The following is a 20962-nucleotide window of genomic DNA, read 5'->3' as shown; positions in this document are numbered from 1 at the left end:
TACGTCAAATTACAGAAGTCAAATGGTTTAGGAATGTCATTCCATGTTGACTTTAACATCTTAAAACAGAAAGTCAAGTCTGACACAAACACATGCAATTGGACAAACATCTCTCAAGACAATAATACACTGTCGGCTCCTGGGACCTTAAACTGTTTTCTGTTAAACAATAATAAAACAGTTTCTGCTCTGCCTTGGCATAACAAACTCCTACAGATTTGCTGTCTTATTGACCCTAAAGAGGCCGGGAGTCACTTTCAGAGCTTAACAGCTTCTTCAGCTAAGCGTGTATGCGCACATAAACACAGGCAGAGAAGAAACACATGCGCTTGACACACTGACTTCTAGAAAAGCACAGTCCTCTGAGGGAAAGAAATATAATCCAATCAGCAGTCAAAGGACATGCAGTACAGGCAGAACCGGGCGTCCCAACAGGCACTCGAAAGACTGCGCAGAACTGAGAAGCACAAACACACACACAGCTGTTCTGAGAGCATTACAATAGTTTCTCTGTCTGTACAAGTGTGTTCTCTCCTGTGAGTCATGCTGCTTTAAAGTGGCTGGATGCGGAGGTATTTCCCACCAGTACACCATACCTCCATCATACACACACACACACAGACACACACACACATGTTAGGTTTTCTGTATCTTTATGGGGACTCTCCGACACAATGATTTTAATACTGTACAAACTGTATATTCTCTCCTCTAACACTAAACCTACCCATCACAGAGACCTTGTTGCATTTTTACATTTTCAAATTAGCATCATTTAGTATGTTTATTAATCCATTTCCCTCATGGGGACCACTGACTGGTCTCCACAATGCAGGTGAGCTCAGGTTTTACTATCCTTGAGACAAAATTTGGTCCTCACAATGTAGGTAAAACAAGTACATACACATATTGTAAGGAATTCCAGGTACACACACACGCACACGCACACACCATCCTCAAATATGATGAAAAATAATATACAGAGGCTTTTAATGGCCAAAATGTTAAACTTTTTAATGCATAATTTGATCTAAAAAACAGAAATTGTGCTTACACTTTATTTGGACAGAAGTACTGTGATAAAAGTTTATAGTTAAGATTAAAACACTGATGTATAAGTGATCAAAATAGAGTAAATTGTACTTTTAGAGCAAAATAGAGTAAAACCCGAACCTTGAAGATTTAAAATAATTAAAGATTGTATTAATTACATTGTTACACCAGTAGGTGGCGACAAGTTAAAACAATATTTGTAATTGAATCAATTCAAAAACACTGATTCATCAAGTAATGAAACAAGTGAACTATTATGAGTTAGTAAATGAATCATTCATTCAAACATTAAAAAAAATTAAAATAATAATAATAACACTAATTCAAATTAATTAATTATTTTGAATTAGACTGCAGCAATTAACCTTTGGTCTCTAATAAATTACATGTTATTTTGTTTAGTTGTCTATTCAGAATTGTGGGAGAATCGTGATATAAAAAAATTAAAAAAAAATTGTAATTCTTAATTTATCCAGAATCGTGCAGCTATACTACTAACTATAAGTAACTTTGCAACTGTAAGTCAATTACCAGTCATCACTATGGTAATATGTGCTAAGTATCTGGAGCGCCTAAATAACACGCATTGAACGGCAATTTATGGACAGTATTTTCAGTTAGAAAGGTTAGCATATGAGCTTAGCATAGCGCTAAAGGCACATTCAGAACAAGGTGTTGGCGTGTAGTTGGTGTGGATGCTAATAAAGTTACTGTTATCTTTATAGTTATTGTTCTCTGTGTGAACGAGTTTAAACTAACTAAAGGTGCTGTCACATTTACCATTGTTCAGTGAATTTTCATGACACTATCCAGTCATTTCAATAGAAATCTAGATTATAGACAATAGGAAAGATTTCCCCATGCAGATTTCAGGTTCAAGTTGGTCATGTGAATTAACCGCGTTGACCAAAATAAAGCTGTTTGATTAGAAAGTGACTTTCAATCCTTCATCTTGTGACTACAAACAGTGTATATTTTAATGCTTGCTGCTTCAGTTCTGCTACATCTTGCCTCGGCACAAATTGTTCAAAAAATAATAATAATAATAATAATAAATAAATAAAAAAATAAGACCGAAGTCGAAAATATTTATGATAAAATGGATACAGAAAATAACACTTAATGCTGTTGACTGAGCTAAACTTGTATTGAACCCACTACATTCCTTTAATATCTGTCTGTTAGCGATTAGCATGAATTCTCAAAACGATCCATTGTGACTGAGACTCACATACACTTGTGTCGGATGTGAGGTGTGTGTGTGTGTGAGAGAGAGATGAGCATATGAGGGTGTGTCAGGGTCAGTTTAAGCCGTATGAAGGGAAAAACACTGGCAATGTCATGCAGTCAGGCCCACACAGATACACTGGTCGCCAAAAGTATATATCTGGACACTTAAAGGGTTAGTACACCCAAAAATGTAAATTATGTCATTCATTTCTCACCCTCATGTCGTTCCAAACACGTAAGACTTTCGTTCATCTTTAGAAATTTTAGTTGAAATCTGAGAGCTTTCTGTCCCTCCATTGGCAACAACGCAACTACCACTTTGACGCTTCAAAAAGTTCATAAAATGATCATAAAACTGATAAAACTGAGTGGTTTAGTTCAAATTTGCTGAGACACGATAACTTTGTACAGTATGATGAACAAATTTAATTTAGACTTTTATTCACATTTAAACATTGATCAGCGAACATAGACAGAAGCTCAACGCTTTACTCGTGAGAACAAACCTCTCGCAGAAGCTCAAACGTGATGCGTAACACGAGAATTAACCTCATTGGCTCTTGCTGAAGCTCAAGCGTGATGCGTAACACGAGAATGAACCTCATTGGTTCTTGCTGAAGCTCAAGCGTGATGCGTAACACGAGAATGAACCTCATTGGCTCTTGCTGAAGCTCAAGTGTGATGCGTAACACGAGAATGAATCTCATTGGCTCTTGCAGAAGCTCAAGCGTGATGCGTAACACGAGAATGAATCTCATTGGCTCTTGCAGAAGCTCAAGCGTGATGCGTAACACGAGAATGAACCTCATTGGTTCTGGCTGAAGCTCAAGCGTGATGTGTAACACGAGAATTAACCTCATTGGCTCTTGCTGAAGCTCAAACGTGATGCGTAACACGAGAATGAACCTCATTGGCTCTTGCTGAAGCTCAAGCGTGATGCGTAACATGAGAATGAATCTCATTGGTTCTCACACATCAAACAAAAAGTCTTGAGCTTCTGAAGTTGCTGAATGTTTATATGTGAATAAAAGCCTAAATTAAACCTGTTCATCATATTAAGTGTTCGAGCCTCTACAGACAATTTGGACTAAACAGCTCAATTCATATAGCAGAAATATACTGTATATTTATATTTAATTAAAATGTTATGTTAATATTTGAAGAATTTCTTAACATCTTTAGTAAATGTATCTTGTTTGTTTAAATATTTGTACTGGGAATCAAGATTGATTAAAGTGTCTATTATGTTATATTAAAGTTTCGTAATGTTGTTTTGGAGTCTCCTACAACAGGTTTACATGCATCAAAGGTAAAAAAAACTGTTTAATTTTCTCATAAAATAGATTTGCACAACACCACATTTTCAATGATTCTCAAATGACTCGTCAGATGAATCAATCTCTCTAAATCCCGCCTTTCCGCGAGCTACTCTGCTCTGATTGGCCAGACAGCTCATTCTGTTGTGATTGGTCTACTGTGTACAGCGCGAGCGTCGAAAAACAAAAACTCCCATTGCCATAACAACGGCAGCTCTGCTTGTCCTGAGGTGAGGCTTCCTACACCATAAACTAAACACAGTAATGAACAATGACGTTGATTTTACCATATCAATGCGAGCGCGAGTCCGATGATGAAACATTGGAAGAATTCATTCAACCCGAACCTCCATCGCAAGGACGACTCGAGCAGGACGTTTCTCAGTGATACGCTACTCATTTTGAGGGACATTATGATATATTGCAACTGTAATTCCTCACCATCAGCATAAACAAGTACATGTCCATCAACAAACCGATTATTTTACTTGTACTTATTTATTGACAGAGTATTTTTCTAATTTATTACGGTAAACGTGGAAACTATCAATAACAGTGCATACATTAGCCGAGCTCTAGCGTGAATGACTGATGTAACAAACATTGGTAAAACAAATCTTGCTCCATGCTTAATCTTTCCTCAAAGTAGTGAGAACGACAGACAATCTGCATTAATATACACAGTTAAAGGTAATAGTGGCCTACAAATGATCAGCAGAAGTATGTCAGTAAGACAGTGATAACGTGAGTTAGCCAGTTAGCAGGAGACCTACACAATATAAAACTCAAAACTAAGTATTTTGAACACCGTCTTTCAAGAGCAAGCGGTTTGCGAATCCTGCATTGAACTCAGAGATTTGAGAAGCAGTCGTCAGTAAAATAAAGGGAACACAGCAAAAGTTTAGGATTACACTGCTGGGGTATCGAGGTAAAGATGAACTTTAACCACTGATTCTTTACATGCTCGTCCTTGGGCAGTAAAAAAAAATGGCTTTACCGTCACATTGTAGAGCACAGCGTCTCCTCGACATGATGCTGTCCAGTATCCACAGGAATCAGCTCCAGTGTTTGAGGTTCAAGTTTTCCCTGGTGTCTGCGCGCGCAATAAGTGGGCGGGCAATATGCTAATGTTTCGTCTTGATGTCACAACGAAACGGTTTATGACTATTTCATTGACTCAGAGTCAACTCTTACTTTTGAAAGACAATAACGTTACGGTGCACTTTCAGATTTAAAACTTTGCAGGATATTTTCATTCACTTAAAGTTACACACTACATGAAGAGTAATTTTCAAAAATCCATAATAGGGGCACTTTAAGAAAATCCAATGGAAGAGAACTTGATCCATTAAATCAATTCAAGCGTTTTTAAACTCCTGTACAAGATTACAGTTAATAATTATTTGATTCACCAGCAGCTCTTGGGTGATGCGATATTGCAATCTGTGGGGGTGGACTATTAGGGTGAAAAGTAAATAAGGATTTTTCACCTAGCACTTTATTTACATAAGCAAACTACTCTCTATCGCTAATGACTCTACCTTTTGTTTCTGTCAGCAGAGCAAACAAAAACATCAGTTTTTATGTGCAGAGAAAGAGAGAGCGAGAGAAAGAGATACTGAAATCAGACAGAGCAAGAGATAGCAGCGTTGTGATCTGGAGGAAAAGTCCGTTTGAGGCAGAACAAGCTGTTCGGGGATTGTTTTTTTGGTAGTATTCCATGAGCAGGAGGGAATTGAGAGACAGAATGGGTCAGGCGGGCTGAGTGCTGAGCTACAGGGGCAATTCAGCTCCTCATTCCCCTCTTCCATCACCATCTGCTCCAACAGAATTAATAACTTCATTACCAATGCTTAAATGTGAAATCAACAGGCGTCCACTGTGTAAATAGCCTATAGTAGATCTGGAAGTTATTTTCACTCTTACAACGATAGCATAGTTCAGCCATTAGTGTTGTTTGCTGAGTGGTTGCTTAACCAAAAGAAATTCTACTATAAAGTAAAGTTAATTAGTAAAGACTTAACGGTAAATAATTGTTAATTAGTTAACGGCAAGTTTCTCTTACTCTATACAGTGACAAACTATAACAAATCTAATGGGATATAACAATAATTTTACATTCAACTATACAGTGAAAAACCTTTCCAGAATTCTCTGTGACAGCTCACTTTTTGGTGGTTATCATTGAAATAATTAATTCTTTTTTTTTTTCAGATAAGTAAATTAGGGTTTTATGTTAAAACCTTGTGTTGCACATTCTTTATATTAATATTTACCTCAACTGTGATGAACTCGGATTAACCATGTGGCTTTCTCTTTGCCACCTGTGTTTAATGTGGTTGTCAGTGTATATTATACAGATAAAAAGGCGATTTCAGTCATTTGGTCCAGTATATTTCAATCTGCAAAACTAAAAATGTCCTGTCAACCACAGCTGCCGATTGTTTAGCAGAAAATGTACCTTTTTCAGTTTAGATATGACTCAGGTTCCTCTAATAACGTGTTTGCCCACTGTATTGTCAGCCAGGATAAAATCGTAACACCTTGTCCCAACCATTTGCAACGCGACAAGTTCCAGTGACAAGCAATTTGTCTGTCCACACAAGACGAGACAAAATCAATCACAAATCACAGCCAATCAGAAGAGTGTGTGGGCGGAGCTCTGTGCAAGTGCACTGCTCTCTTGCACTCGCAAGCATAGCTGTCACGGCTGATTAGGATAAAAACTCTGGTTAACTTGGAGAATACTTTTTATGTCGCATCTGGTAAGGACATTTTGCAAGTCTGACTGCTCAGAAAAGGAATAGTCAGGTCTCTGCATGATTCAAGCTATCATTCATACCAATAGTAGAGTTATAGCATAAGAAAAGCTTTCTGTAACTACTAATTGTGCACACTGAGAGACGTGGCTTGTATCAAAAAGACCAAAATGATCAAAATGAACAAAATGCATGATAAAGTCAAAAGCTACAAGAAATATAATCATGATCTAGTACACTAAGTGACAATCCAAAGCCTTGAGTCAATCACGCCAGGCAAGAGCTCTCATGAAAGTCCCAGAGATCGGGTAACAGGATCTTGAGAGGCATGAATGATTGGTTGGAGAAAAGCAGGACTGGTCAGGACTGAGCCAGGAACAGTTCAAGTGCCCGAGCGGAGAACGGTTGCATGGTAACTGTTGGCTGAAGAGCCGAAGAGCATAAGATGATGTGTTACTGAGGAAGATATGTTCAGCACAATGACACAAATGTGTGGAGTGAGCTCTCTGGTTTGCGACGAGTGCCAGAAATCTCGACTGACTGCGAGTGGCGAGTTGGCAGCGGGACGAGAGGAAGGGTCCATCTGCACACATGCTGCCAAACAGAGGAAATGACAAACTAAATATGGTTCCAATAAAGTGTTAGAAATACCTCCTTCAGACAGACAAAGGTCGAGGCAAAACTTGTACGAGCGTTGATGACAAAATCACTGATTAACACGGGACTGTATAAGACATTACATTCAAGAGAATGCATAGATCATTTTATGTTAGGCAGAGGAGGTGAATGAAGCGATGAATGAGCGAGATCTTGAATGAGACGGTCCTTGTCCATGCACAAGTGTTAGGGCATCTCTATGTGGTTGATAAGATCTTCTGATGTTTTGAATACATTGCATTGCTCTTTCAATGCAAGTCTAGAGGATTGTTTTGCCCATTATCGTCCGACAGGCAGAAATGAAGGTGCGATGACATTAGCGGAACATTTGGCTAAATCTCGTGGGCAAAAAAGCTCCATTGCCTATTGTCAATAGTGTAGCAATGCATGAAATGCACTTTAAAGCCAAGCAGCTTTCTGTCAGTCAGTACAGCGGATTCACGTTACCAACTTGAATGCGAAAGCAAAATCTGCCTGGGGAACTTTTTTGCCCTCACACAAAACTCACATGGATTGATTACATGGATTCCTAGTAAAAAGACTGGATTTTGAGTGTGAAACTTTGCTGAGCAGCGATAAACGAGACTGCAAAATTTGAGGTATCATTCAAGTCAAGTCAAGTCATCTTCATTTATATAGCGCTTTTAACAATGTAGATTGTTTCAAAGCAGCTTTACAGAGATAAACGTATAATTTAAAGTAACAGAGATTGTTTTGGCTTTATAGCGGTTCTTGAAAATTTTTATTTTCCAGCTAAAGTTAGTTTTGATTGATTCACTTCCGTCGAAATGATCATTTGTTATTAAATTAGGTGCCGCTAAGATGACACCGTTTTCTCTACACAGACTTTAAACGCAAACCTAGTCATTCAAGTCATGTCCGTTATGATGTGTATGACCCAGTTGAAAAATGTTAAAATGATTAATTTTTTAAACTTTGAAATGTATTTGCTGGGATTTGGATTGATGGGGTTTCCTTGCTACAGTGTGTATAGTTCTGAGTAATATTACGGTAACTTACAACATGTCCTTACTATAGGGTTAGGGTTCGGAACATTGTTTGGTTTAGTTGCATGTAATTATGCATATAATTTACTGTTAATACTACATAGCGTATTCCAAGAAATGTGATAGTCTATCATGTTGTAATAAAGTTTAATTTGATGCATTTCAGTACTTGATAAGCAAAACTGTTAACGGAGCTCATTTTTAGTAGCTAATAAAACAGAAAAAGTTGTATGATACATATAGTTAAATTACACACTGAAGTTCATTAGGTGAGAATATTTTTGCTTGTAATGCGCCTTCATTTTTAGTTTCTCATAAAAACTAAGACAGCTGTGTTGTTTAGACATCCCATGAGTCAAAGCCAGGTTAGCATGGGAACTGAAACTGAGATAAAATGTGTTCTCCGATATGAGTTGAGATAGAAGAGTGAAAATGAAAAACAATTTCTGCTCTCCTATCGTGTTTGCATGCAATACACAAAAGACATTACGTTTGCTTGTATGGGGGAGTAACAAGCCAAATCAGGGTTGTAATTTAATTTCTAAAAAAAGGAATTACAGGGTACATTTCTAAATAAGGTGTTGGAATGAGAGGGGAATTGTTCATTTGTGTGGCACCTGCTTCAGTCTGAAGCCCAGGAGTATTCCAGGACAGATAATTCCACACATTCACACGGGATGTTATTATAACTTCAGCGAGGTTAGAGGAAGTCACCGCGGCAATTACTCACCTCCCACCAGCCTCATTAAACCTCTGACCAACCACGGCTCCTCATCATACACACAGCACAACGAGACAGCCAATCAGGGAGCAGACAGGCGGCATGCCGCCGCCCACACAGTGACAGGATATTGAGAGGTTGTCTGTCTGAGCACCTGAAATACATTTGTTTATTCACAATGTGTCGCCTGGCCAGACGGGGAGGAGGCTCGTCTCTGAGAGAGAGAATAGCAGGAGAGGAGGGCAGGGCTGAGCTAGCGGCGAACACGGCCTCGCTTTCAGGGACTATGATCATGTGCTGCTTTTAGCAAGTGTATTTGTATCGAGACTTACGAGTAAAACGCCTGCTAACAGGGTGATGCTTTTTGTAGTCGCAGGATTGTCCTTAGTGGTATTTTATAGATGTCCTGTCACGAAATCACAATGATATGATGAAGGATGGTTCACCCAAAAATTTGAATTCTGTCATCATTTGTCTTTTGTAAATTTGTATTTTTTCTTCTTCTTTGCAGATAAAGGCAGAATGTGCAAGCTGCTCTTTGCCATACAACGAGCATGAATGAGGACTTGGGCTCACTCAAGCTTCCAAAATGACTAAAACCGTATAAAATATTAATAAAATAGTAGTTAGTTGATATAGAGTTAAAATACATCTCATTTGTGTGATTTTTATATTGCATTTGCCACTCCAAATCACTGTTATTGTTAACTAAAACTACTACAATCATTGAAATAAAGCAGAAAATTAAATGAAATATAAATATTAGTTACACTTTGAAGGCAAGTTGGTTAAGATGGAGTACTAAGTTGAAGAAAGTGAATCAAAGCTAAAAAGAAAAAAAAAGCATAACAATTAATAAAAAACTCAAATTAAAACTATTATAATAGTATTTTAAAATAACACTGCTCTAAACCAACGACACTGACGTCAAACGTGGTATGACATGTCATGCAGTGTCATATTTGGATATGTGGAAACATGAATGAGATTTAAGAGCTACATAAAAAGAGATCAATACATATTTAAACTCCTGCCTTTTCATCAAATAACATTATCATTTAACTTAAAAAGACTTGAAAATGGCATATAGACAACTGTTATGGAACTATCACAGTTTTGTTGTTTTTTTTTTGTCATTTTGTAGCTTGACAGCCCGTCATTGTCATTGTGAATGTCTCCTTTTGTGTTCCAAAGAAGAAAAATACATAAAAGTTGAGCTGTTCCCCTTTAAATGTGAATGGAATGAATGGACAGGGCTTTAAAGGATTAGTTTATCCAAAACTGTTTTCATTTTCATTCTGTCATTAATTACTCACCCTCATGTCGTTCCAAACCCGTAAGACTTTCGTTGATCTTCAGAACACAAATGAGGGTCTTTTTGTTAAAATCTGAGAGATTTCTGTCCCTCCATTGACCGCTACGCAACTACCACTTTGACTCTTCAAAAAGTTCACAAAGAGATCGTAAAACTAATCCATATAAATTGAGCGGTTTAGCCCAAATTTTCTGAAGAGAAACAATCTTACAATCTCTTTATGAACTTTCTAAATCATCAAAGTATCAGTTGCGTAGGGGTCAATGAAGGGACTGAAAGCTCTCAGATTTCAACAAAAGATCCTCATTTGTGTTCTGAAGATCAACGAAAGTCTTACGGGTTTGGAACAACATGAGGGTGAGCTCTTCTAGGACAACCAGGTGTAAAAAAAGAAACAAAGAGGACAATAGTTGTAGTCCTGTTGCACTCCTCTTTTCCTGTCTGTCTGAAGCCGAACTGACGTGCAGTCATTCCCGTTACACAGGAGAGCCATTCGCCCACATGATCGCCACAAACATTTCCAAATAGAAAATCATGAAGGTCAGGAATATCATTCATCAAAACATTGGTACCTGACAGTGTTTCTGTCAGTAATTTTTCTAATTTCCACCCACCAAATTTCTAGTTACAGACTTTATTTAGAATCAATAGGCTCCCCTGTGAACCAATAGGACCACAGCAAGAAAATATGAGAAAGAAAGAACCTATGAAAAAAATAGCCTGTAAAATGAAGAAACGATGAAAGAATATTGACTTAATATTGAGCAATTAAAGTGTGTCTCATCCTCGGTTGTTTAAACACGGCGTCCCCATGCACAGCCTGATGAATCTGCCTCTAGATCCCGTCGGAGCCGAGCGCTGATGACTAACATGATATTTTTACTCAGTAATTATGTAACTCATCGGAAACGCAGCACAAGTGTGAAGCACATGGAAGGTGCAGATACGGTCCACGCGATCCAGGAATTGTTTGCCCACCAAAGTGTTTCTGACACCTTTTGCTTTGCACATTATGTCCAGGATTGTCCGTGCCAAGCTCTGCTTTAAGCAACCTTTATTTTAAGGCTTTGTTCTTGGTAATATTCAGATTCATATATATTGACTTATATTAAATGGCTTGAAGAATCATTATATCACAGAAGAACATTCATGAACGCAGACTTTGTAACACTCAAGTTTGTGCAACTGCGAAATTAGGGAAAGACAGTGTGTTTTGTGTTTTTTTGAGAAAAGTAAGACAGCATCTGCATTACAAAGTGGTTTTTGGGAGATGTGACGTACCTTAATGTCAACCAGTAACCAATGTCTCCAGTAAGCACGGGACGGTCTCTTACGACTAGGAGCATCTGGGTCCACCATTAATAGAGTGTAGTTCTTCTCCTAGAAAGAAAGAAAGAAAGAAAGAAAGAAAGAAAGAAAGAAAGAAAGAAAGAAAGAAAGAAAGAAAGAAAGAAAGAAAGAAAGAAAGAAAGAAAGAAAGAAAGAAAGAAAGAAAGAAAGAAAGAAAGAAAGAAAGAAAGAAAGAAAGAAAGAAAGAAAGAAAGAAAGAAAGAAAAAGAAAGGGGTTAATCATGTGACATTATCACACAGCTAATTATCTTAGTACAAATTAATTACCAATTTAATAAATGTAAAATAATTGATGAATAAATAAATAAATGTAAAATAAGTTAAAAGTAATGTTATGTAAAAAAAAAGTGCAGATGAAAAATTAATAAATACTGAAAGAAGTATGAAAGGCATGAAACCTGGCATGAGTGGTTACCAAGAACAGCAGTCATTAATATAGTTAAGTTCAAAACAAGTTTTTTTATTTGCAGTATGATATATGAGATATATATGAGATATAACATATGAGAAATAATATATATGATATGAGATATAGGATATGAGAAATAATATATGATATGATACATTATAAATATATGATGAGATATGATACATCATATAATACATGATATTATATATGAGATATATGATATGATACATGAGAGATATGATTGTTATCATATATCAAATCATATCATATCTCATAATACTCAAGGCTATAACTAACACAAAAATAGTGTTAATTAATTAATTTTAACAGCTGATCAATTTGTTTTTTCCACAAACTGATTCTTAAAATGTGGTTACATCCTTGATAGTAAAGTAATTATAACCATGATTTAAAATTAATACATTTGTTTTTTCTTTTTGTTCTCCTCAACGTAGATCTCTACTATCTCTGACAACCCAGCGTCTTTAACAAGTGACGTATTGGAAGAAAACTTTAATTAGTTACTGATATTCTCAGGCAACCTTCCATTCTCACACATTCACCAAATCACAATCTGTCTGCAAAGTTTTCTTTACTTTCTCTCTTTCACTCTCTCTCATAAAAAAAACACTTCTCCATAAACAACCTGGCACATATTCTGGGTGCTACACATTAACAATGACTGACCAACTTAATTGCTCCAACTACTCATCTTCGCAAGTCCCCTAAAGTTGAAGAACTGGGAGAGCAGATTGAATTATTGCGTGAGCACATTTGTCATCCCTGGTGCCGAGCCCAAAATCTGCCAGACCATATGATAGCGTTATTATTATACGCCTCTCTCAAGAAAACAGTACTGTCAATCACGATTGTTGCCATGCAACAATAGCCCCTCCCCACAACATCAAGACAAAGATGCAGACAAAAGTAAAGTAAAACACTGTATAAACTAAACAATCCAATATGGTATTTCCAGAAATGGGGAAACAAAAGGATAGTTCGCCCAAAAATAAAAATTACGTCATTTATTCAGAGTAAGTTGTTCCAAACCTGTATGAATTTGTTTCTTCTGCTGAACACAAAAGTCGATATTTTGAAGAATATTGGTAACCAAACAGTTAATGGGCCCCTTTATTGACTTCCATAGAAGAGAAAAAAATACCATGGAAGTCAATGTAAAATTAATTCATTATGAAACTAATTCAATTAATAATAGTGTCGTTATTTAGCTCAATTTAGTTCAGGGTTGTTTCAATTAAGTTCAATAACCGTCTCAATGTTGCAAAGTTCATCAATTATGAAAAGTTCATTAATGATGTAATGATTATGATAATCAAAAAAACAAACAATAGTTATAATTTTATAAATAAAAGGGCCCAAAATTATACAGCATACATAAATTATTGTACATTAAATTAAAGAAGTTTTATATTAAATAGAGGCCATATGTTAAATTTATTTTTTGATCTATTTTTGGCCAATGCAAGAAAAGTGTTTTCTCATTTCATCTGCAGCCTCAAGACTCTTTATAATAATTTCTAATCAGACAAGCCTATGTTTAAGCAAATACAGTATGGAATTAAAAATCCCTGATATTCTAAGGCCTCTAGAGCCTAAATCCTTTGCTCACCTGACACAAAGCAATAAGCTCAAACAACCATAAGCCTAATAATAGGATGATGTTTAAGTTTAAGTGATAGCAGCTCCAGGCGATATTCAAACAGCGAGAACAATGCTGCCTCCTCCACGGGCTGTCACGCTAAACCCTGACTGGATCTCGCTGATCTGACCCCCCTGTGGACAGATTAAACACCCTCCACAGACCTGTTGCCCAAAATGTGATCCAGTTCTTATCGACCATGAAAAGCAGATGAAACAAACATACCTTTGGAGGTGAATGAATGATTAGTACTTGTTAATCCAGCACTTAAATAAACCTCACGATTTTAATGCTTACATAAAGTTACAAAAAGTTGGATATATTATATCATATATAGCAAATCTCAGTGATTGCTTATATTGTTGCAAAATATAAACTGTATCATCTCACAGATCTATAATGTTGGATATACTGTATGCTCTATCTGCAAACAGTGAACATGATTTCACCAATACAACATGTTCCTGGATCACCATCTTTTCGTCCTCCGCATATAAGCTTAATAAAGCCGGTCCAACGGTCGTATTTTTCAAACACCATTGTTGATTCGAATAGAAAACGGCACTTACCCCAACAGACTTTTAATAATAGTGGTTGAAATAATATGCTACGTGGAGTCAACCAATCAAAATGCTGAGTGAACTCAACCAATCAGCATGTTCAGCGCGATTTTGATTTTTGCGGTTTACCGACACTATTCCATATCGCGATTAGAACAAAGCACTGAATAAAAAGCTTACTATTCACAATCCTCAGCTGGATCCGTTGCTCCTCGAAACTAAACCAGCACTTGTTCTGAGGTAAATTTCCCAGGATTATTCCTCACAGCCTTTACAAGACGACATAGTACATTAATCTGATTAAACTTGGTGTGTTTTATCGAGTTGATGTTGGGCGTTGACACGTTTGCATGTATTGCCTCAGATCATTTGCGTTTGAATAGCGCGCGCTCTCCGTCACCGTGGCCGTGTCACATTAGCAGAATAATGAGTTGCGAGAACGATAATGAAACCGACTAACATCTCTCTTTTTATATAGATTACATAAACAGAGAATATTTGTTTTAGTTTTGAATTAGATAATTTAAAACTTAAATGATTATAAAGATATATTGCTCATGCCTGGGTGACAGAGAGGCAGAAAGCACAACTTTATTATTTTATTTATTTTACAAAAGCACGTTTTATTTCGATTGTAAGTGGATACATAAAAAAGTCGACATTTAACAGTTTATTTTTTTCATATTTCTTAAGCCTGTATGACCAAAAGTATTTTAAGCATTTTAAGTCTATTTTGCTGCTGTGTGAAAAAAATCGAGCAAAACGCGGCAGCGCATTTGCCGACCTCAGAGGGTTAAAGCTGCGACAGTCGAGTGCATGAAGTGTCCAACATTCCCCACTCAATTTTTTGGGTTAAGTAAGTGCATCATCTAGGTATTTAAAGTGCATTTTCAGTGATGTGAACTCACTACTCACAATATTTATACAAAACGGCATAAAAATTAGGATCCACCTCATGAATTTCTGTGAAGCTGCTTTGAAACCTGCATTTTGAAAATAACTATACAAATTAATTTAACTTACAGATAGGGCTGTCGCGATAACCGCAATATTGTAGTACCGCGCTACTGAAAACCCAACCGCAGAGGAATGCAAGTAACCGCAGCAACCGTGATATTCGAGTACTTTATTTTTTCATAAGGCTATACCAGGGGTAGGCAAGTTCGGTCCTAGAGAGCCGCTGTCCTGCAGAATTTAGTTCCAACCCTAATCAAACACACCTGAACAAGCTAATCAATGTCTTCAGGATTACGAAAGCTATAGTCAGGTGAGGTTTTTTTTAGTGTTGGAGCAAAACTCTGCAGGACAGCGGCTCTCTAGGACTGAACTTGCCTACCCCTGGGCTATACCCTTATTGTTTTGAACTTTGCATGTAAATATAATGTTAAATAAATTAATAATGATAACAAGACTGTTTATCATGGTCATTTGTACAGAGGCTTCATGGATTTGCACTTAACAGACAGTGAATGAGAGAGATTGACTGACCCCGTGCGATTTGAAGGTCAAGTCAAGTCATATATATATTCTTGAAAAGGTTGCCGTGTCCAAGGAAAGCAAAATATTTGTCGTATCACCCTTTTAACGTTTAAGGGTAGGCCTATTTACCATGAATGGCGACAGCGCTGGTCAGCATTCCTCAGCGCGAGGAAGCCACGGGAAAAAAATCAGAGAGTCACGCATTGAATCAATGCTCTATTTAGTGAAGCATCAGCTTCAGCGTTACCCGTGCGATGCATTGCTAGTCAGCTGAGCCTTGAAAAGTGGAGCTCAAAGTTAAAAATAATTAACACCTGACCTTGTTTCATTACATCTATCTTTTCATGATTCAGAGTTTTTGAACGTGTTCGTTGAATGAACGGTTTAATGGCTCACTCAAAGACAGTCCGTTGCCGAAACAATGTAACTGTGCGCTGAGTGACAGCCTTTCAATGCGCAGACGCGGTTTAGTTTCGGTTACATTGGTTACTGAAAATGTCCTCGTTTTTGTGCATGCTGACCACATCGTAACACTTATTTATATAGCAACAAATAAATATAAATAAATAAAAATAAATAAATAAATGGCGATAATACCGCATATCGCGCTATTGAGCCACTCAAAATTACCGCAAGGGAAATTCCTTCACCGCGGCAGCCCTACTTACAGACAACCTTAACTGTAACATTATTGGGGGCTCGTCCGGGATATGGAATTTGCAGAACTCTGCTCCTGTAAACAATGCTTTACAGATTGTTCTGTCACATCTGGTATCCTTGTGCAGATATTAAGTGAAAGTAACCATATTTACTTATTTAGGCGGTCATGGCATCACTTGAAATGTTGGATAAAGAGTTGACATACAAGTTTGGCAAATTATTCTTCCACAACAGTCTTTTGCCAACACATGTAATGTTGATTTAAAAACAGTGTGATACTTGCATATTTTATAGGTATCTTTTATTTACAGTACTGTACACTTGCCTGCTAGATTTTCATTGCATAAATGTGCCTTTCATTGCTTTTTACAAACTTACTGACAAGTTGTAATTATATTCTATGGTAACTGACAGCATGCCACAGATGCTGTTAATAGAGCTAATGATGTATTTAAAAATGCAAAAATATGTAATAATTTAATAATTTGAGTACCGAGTACACATTGTATGTGTTTGTGTGCAGTTTCAAAACTTTTATGTCAATGAACCGGTCCAAACTTTTGTTTGTTATTCCAGTCTCAACAATCATATTATTGTAACATCAGTACACTACTGACATTAGGACCTATTTTCAGTGTTTCCCCTAATAAATGTGGAGAAAGTACATGCATTATGTGGGTGTGTGTTGCTGGGGTAGAGAATATATGTGTGTATGTGTATAATTAATGTGCATTTAGACAGATGGAGGAAGCAAATGCAGTGGAAAGAGAGGACAGGGAAGGAAGGTGTGAAGAGATGCAGTCTTCCCCCCACCAGCTGGGATAGGGTACGGTTTAGGTGTACTAAAAAACAACATATCTTAATATTTGTGCTTTTAAGTAATTTTCATTTGTATTTTACAAGTTCTGATTGTTGGTAGACATCATGCTTGTTTGAGATGAACTCAAATCATATGTAGGGACTAGAATGCAGAGAGCCTGAGGCTCGTTTGACTTGGCTTGTAAGCAACCACCCGGAAACACCCTAGAAAGCACCCTGAACATAGTAACACAAACCCCATAGTGCTATATTTTGCATAATCCTTCTGAAGAAACGGTCCGAAAGACCAAGGGTCAAACTCATTTCAGTATTTTTTAACAGTATTTTCAAAAGAAGATGTTCTATATTTCCACTGTATCTTAAAGGGCACCTATTATGACATTTAAAATGTTCCTAATGTTGTTTTGGGAGTCCCCAACAACAGTTTTACATGCATGCAATGACAAAAAACACTTTTGTTGTCGTATAATATGCATTTATTTTTACCTGATTTGCTCACCGACTCCCAAATGATTCGTTCAACGACTCGTTTTTCCAAACCCCTCCTTTGCGCGACGCTAATCTGCGTTGATTGTTCAGATGACCCAGCAGTGTTTACAGAGATAATACTTATTGTTTAACACGGAGTACAATGATGCTTTTATCAATTCAATTGTGTTATAATAATGATATAGGCTAGTCCACTGCTTTGTAGTTTGTAGTAAAAAACTAAAAATAAGATAAATCATTTTATGTTATGTTAGCGAGCATAGCCCAGAGTTCATGTTGTAAAAGCACAATCAGTCTTTGTTTGCATTAGTCCGATGCATAAACATAACGTTTTTACAAAAAAGTTAAATATAAAATAAAAATGCAGTTACGTTACTACGAGGTATTACTCTATTCTGTAAGACAACTCCGAAAACAACGACAAACACTTCACATATCTCAATACAATTGTCATTGAAGACCTAGAAGCTAAACGGTGCTTACACAACAAACAAAATAATTATCAAGCATGCTACATAAAACATAAAAGCAACAATTATTAATAACACTTACAGGTTGTGATACGGAGGAGGAAGCTGATGCAAATACACTTGGAACTGAATAATAACTTCGTATTCAAATAACTTGACACGTTGACGTCATCTAGTCAGAGAAAAAGCTTCGGTCTTCTAACGATTCATAAAAATGACCCAGAGTCGACTCTTACTTTTGAAAGACAATAACTTTATATACGGTGCACTTTCATATTTCAAACTTTGCAGGATGTTTTTGTTCACTTAGATCTATGTTACACACTACATGAAAGGTACATTTAAAAATTCCATAATAGGTGCCCTTTAAACTATAATGCAAATATTTTAAATGATGATCTGCTGGAGTCATGGTCTAGCTGTTAACATACTTTAGATTTTAAGGATTGACCATATAATTTTTTAAAAATTTTTTATAACATAATGGTTTAACGGTTTACCAACAATGAAAATAAGTTCATGGTGTGTTTCAGCCTTCGGGTTGCGTCTTGGTTTTTTTTTCTTGGTTATTATTGGTATTTTTGGTTGCAAAATAATATGCACTTGAGATTTCACACATTTTGGATTCCTGTAGCCTCTTAGCAAGGGACAGGCACATTAAGAACAGTTTTTAACACATTCAGTATATTGCTTTTCAAAACAATCAACAAAATTCAATATTGCTTGACCTCAGACACATTTTGCCGCTATTCCACTGAGGCTGGTGTATTGTCTAGTATTGTGAAGTACATCGGAGTATAACAAATTATTGAAAAAGAGAAAATGTAGGATGGGGATGCATGTTCTTTGAGTGGATTTTGAGATGTCAGAGTTGCATGCAGACAAAATGAATGCAAACTTGAAGGGGTGAGTTTAAGCTGACTAAATAATTGGAGAAGTCCTGCATATGTTACCAGAGAGAAGTCTGTCATTTTACTGCAAGGTCCAGATACATAATTTTGAATAAACATCATGAGGTCAAAATTTGTTTGAACTACTAGTGGACTAACTAGCACATCAACTGAAGATTTACCAACAATCAAGTGATCTTTACAGTACTATAGACACTCCTGACTATTTATGGTTTCAGATTTTGGCATCACACCAGAACACCAATGAAAGCTCACATCAGGGGTTCTGATTCCTGCCTGGAGGTCATTTGAAGACTGCAGTACGATAAGAGACGTTTGATGTGTACATGTGTTATAGTGAGAAACAGAGGATATGAAACATGGAGCCTAGAACGTGCAACATAGTAGGTCTGTCTTGAACAAACTTGGCATTAAGTGTCCCAGGGTGAGACGTGTAGCCTGACCCTGTTTGACCTCATGCATGGCTGTAAAATGTGAATGTGCTGTTACAATCTCAAATCAATGATTTATTACTCACTTATTCAATTGTGAAAATGAAAATCAACACCATTCCAAGAATTTACAGTTAATATGCCCTTTTAAAATGAGTTTTTGACGCCTCAGTGTGACTGTTAGATTAAGGACACCTCTGGAAGTACCCGATTCGAATTTGCCATCTTTGCGCATGGGCACTAGTTTGAACCAATACATAATGGAAATAGGATTATTATCGTAAGAAACTGCAAGAAATTAGTAGATAACCAAGAAATGGGAAACAAACATAAAAAGAAAGAGTAGCTAAAATGGAGAGAGAAAATAAGTACAGAGAAAACGAGGCCCCATTGTGGGTTTATAAGTTCATGGTTTATCCCTGACCCGATACCAAGCCGTGTTGTCCATTCAAAAGCCTATAAATATCCATCCTGCTTTATCCTTCTCTCTCTCCATAGACACACAGACGATGATAAACTCGCACACACACAAACACACACTCGGGACCCGCAGCTAACGCAACGCAATCAATCCCAAATCCCTCTTTAAGCAGTGAAAACACTTGAACTGGTTGGGTAATTAACAGGTATCTGTGTTGTGATTAAGATACAGAGACGGCTTAAGGATCATCGACTGTAGCTTAGTGCAAGGTTAGCCGATCAATGAGTAAATACAGGGGAAATCGGCCCATTAAAAAGAGCATCAGATGAATACTGATCTCAAAACGGGAGAACAATTATCCCTGAAAATCACAATTTATTACTAACTTACAAACGCAATAGTGCTTGTCCAATGCAAAGTATTCCATGACCTCAAAATCTAGCAAATCTAAACAGCATATTTATTTCAAAACCGATCATTCAAATGCGCCAATGATTGCCAAAAGAGCTGTCTAGGAAGGCAGTTGTAGACCTTGAGACAATGACAATACTACAGTATACTGTCAAAAAATATAACCTGAAAAACTAGGCTGTGACATTCCACTAAGTACTGTAGTTCCCAACTGCATGAATCAGTATTTTGTGAACACAAGGGCCTTGATGCACTAAACATTAGAACACTTATGACTTAATGGGGTTAGACATTGAGTTGTTTCATCAACTTGAACTATATAAGCTCACCTGTATAACCGTTGATTTGCGTCTCTTCAGAAAATGTTGGACTAAACCACTCAATTCATTTGGATTAGTTTTACAATCTTTTTATGAACTTTTGTCAAAATGGTAGTTGCATAGTAGTCAACCGAAGGACAGAACGCTGTTAGATTTCATCAAACAGATCTTAATTTGTGAACGAAAGTGTGTCCTTAACAGGTGATGATTTTCACAGTTAATTCTAGGTAGAAAATGCTTTAGTGCAGTTTTGTAAACTACCTGAGGTGCTTGACCCCATTGGACTTTTCCAGGCCTCTTACATTTATGTCACAGTATTTCTCTTAAAGGTTTTATCTATTTTATGTTAATTTAAAATAAGATTTTCCTCCCTGATGCCTGACACCACACCCATTGTGTTTGTCTTGGCTTAACGTTCACGCAGGGTTGAAAATTAGGGATCGATACGGAGACCACCTGGGGTGACTTGTAGATAGGTGAGAGTTTATATGTGGTAGGAGATGAGGAACAAGAG

The 20962-nt window shown here is 36.9% G+C and overlaps 1 protein-coding gene across 2 annotated transcripts in view; it reads right to left on the bottom strand.

Annotated features, from left to right (window-relative positions):
* pebp4 (phosphatidylethanolamine binding protein 4) overlaps positions 1–20962 on the bottom strand; it is a 135030-nt gene that overhangs the window by 71153 nt on the left and 42915 nt on the right. For both annotated transcript variants that reach the window (XM_079638116.1, XM_079638117.1), the window contains exon 4: positions 11340–11438. In XM_079638116.1, coding sequence (XP_079494242.1) covers positions 11340–11438 — 99 coding nt within the window. The remainder of the gene's footprint in view (positions 1–11339; positions 11439–20962) is intronic.

This window comes from Phoxinus phoxinus (genome assembly GCF_949152265.1).
Source record: "Phoxinus phoxinus genome assembly, chromosome: 15".
NCBI classification, from domain to species: domain Eukaryota; kingdom Metazoa; phylum Chordata; class Actinopteri; order Cypriniformes; family Leuciscidae; genus Phoxinus; species Phoxinus phoxinus.
Note: the sequence above shows the minus strand (reverse complement) of the source record. Positions and strands in the feature narration are given on the sequence as shown.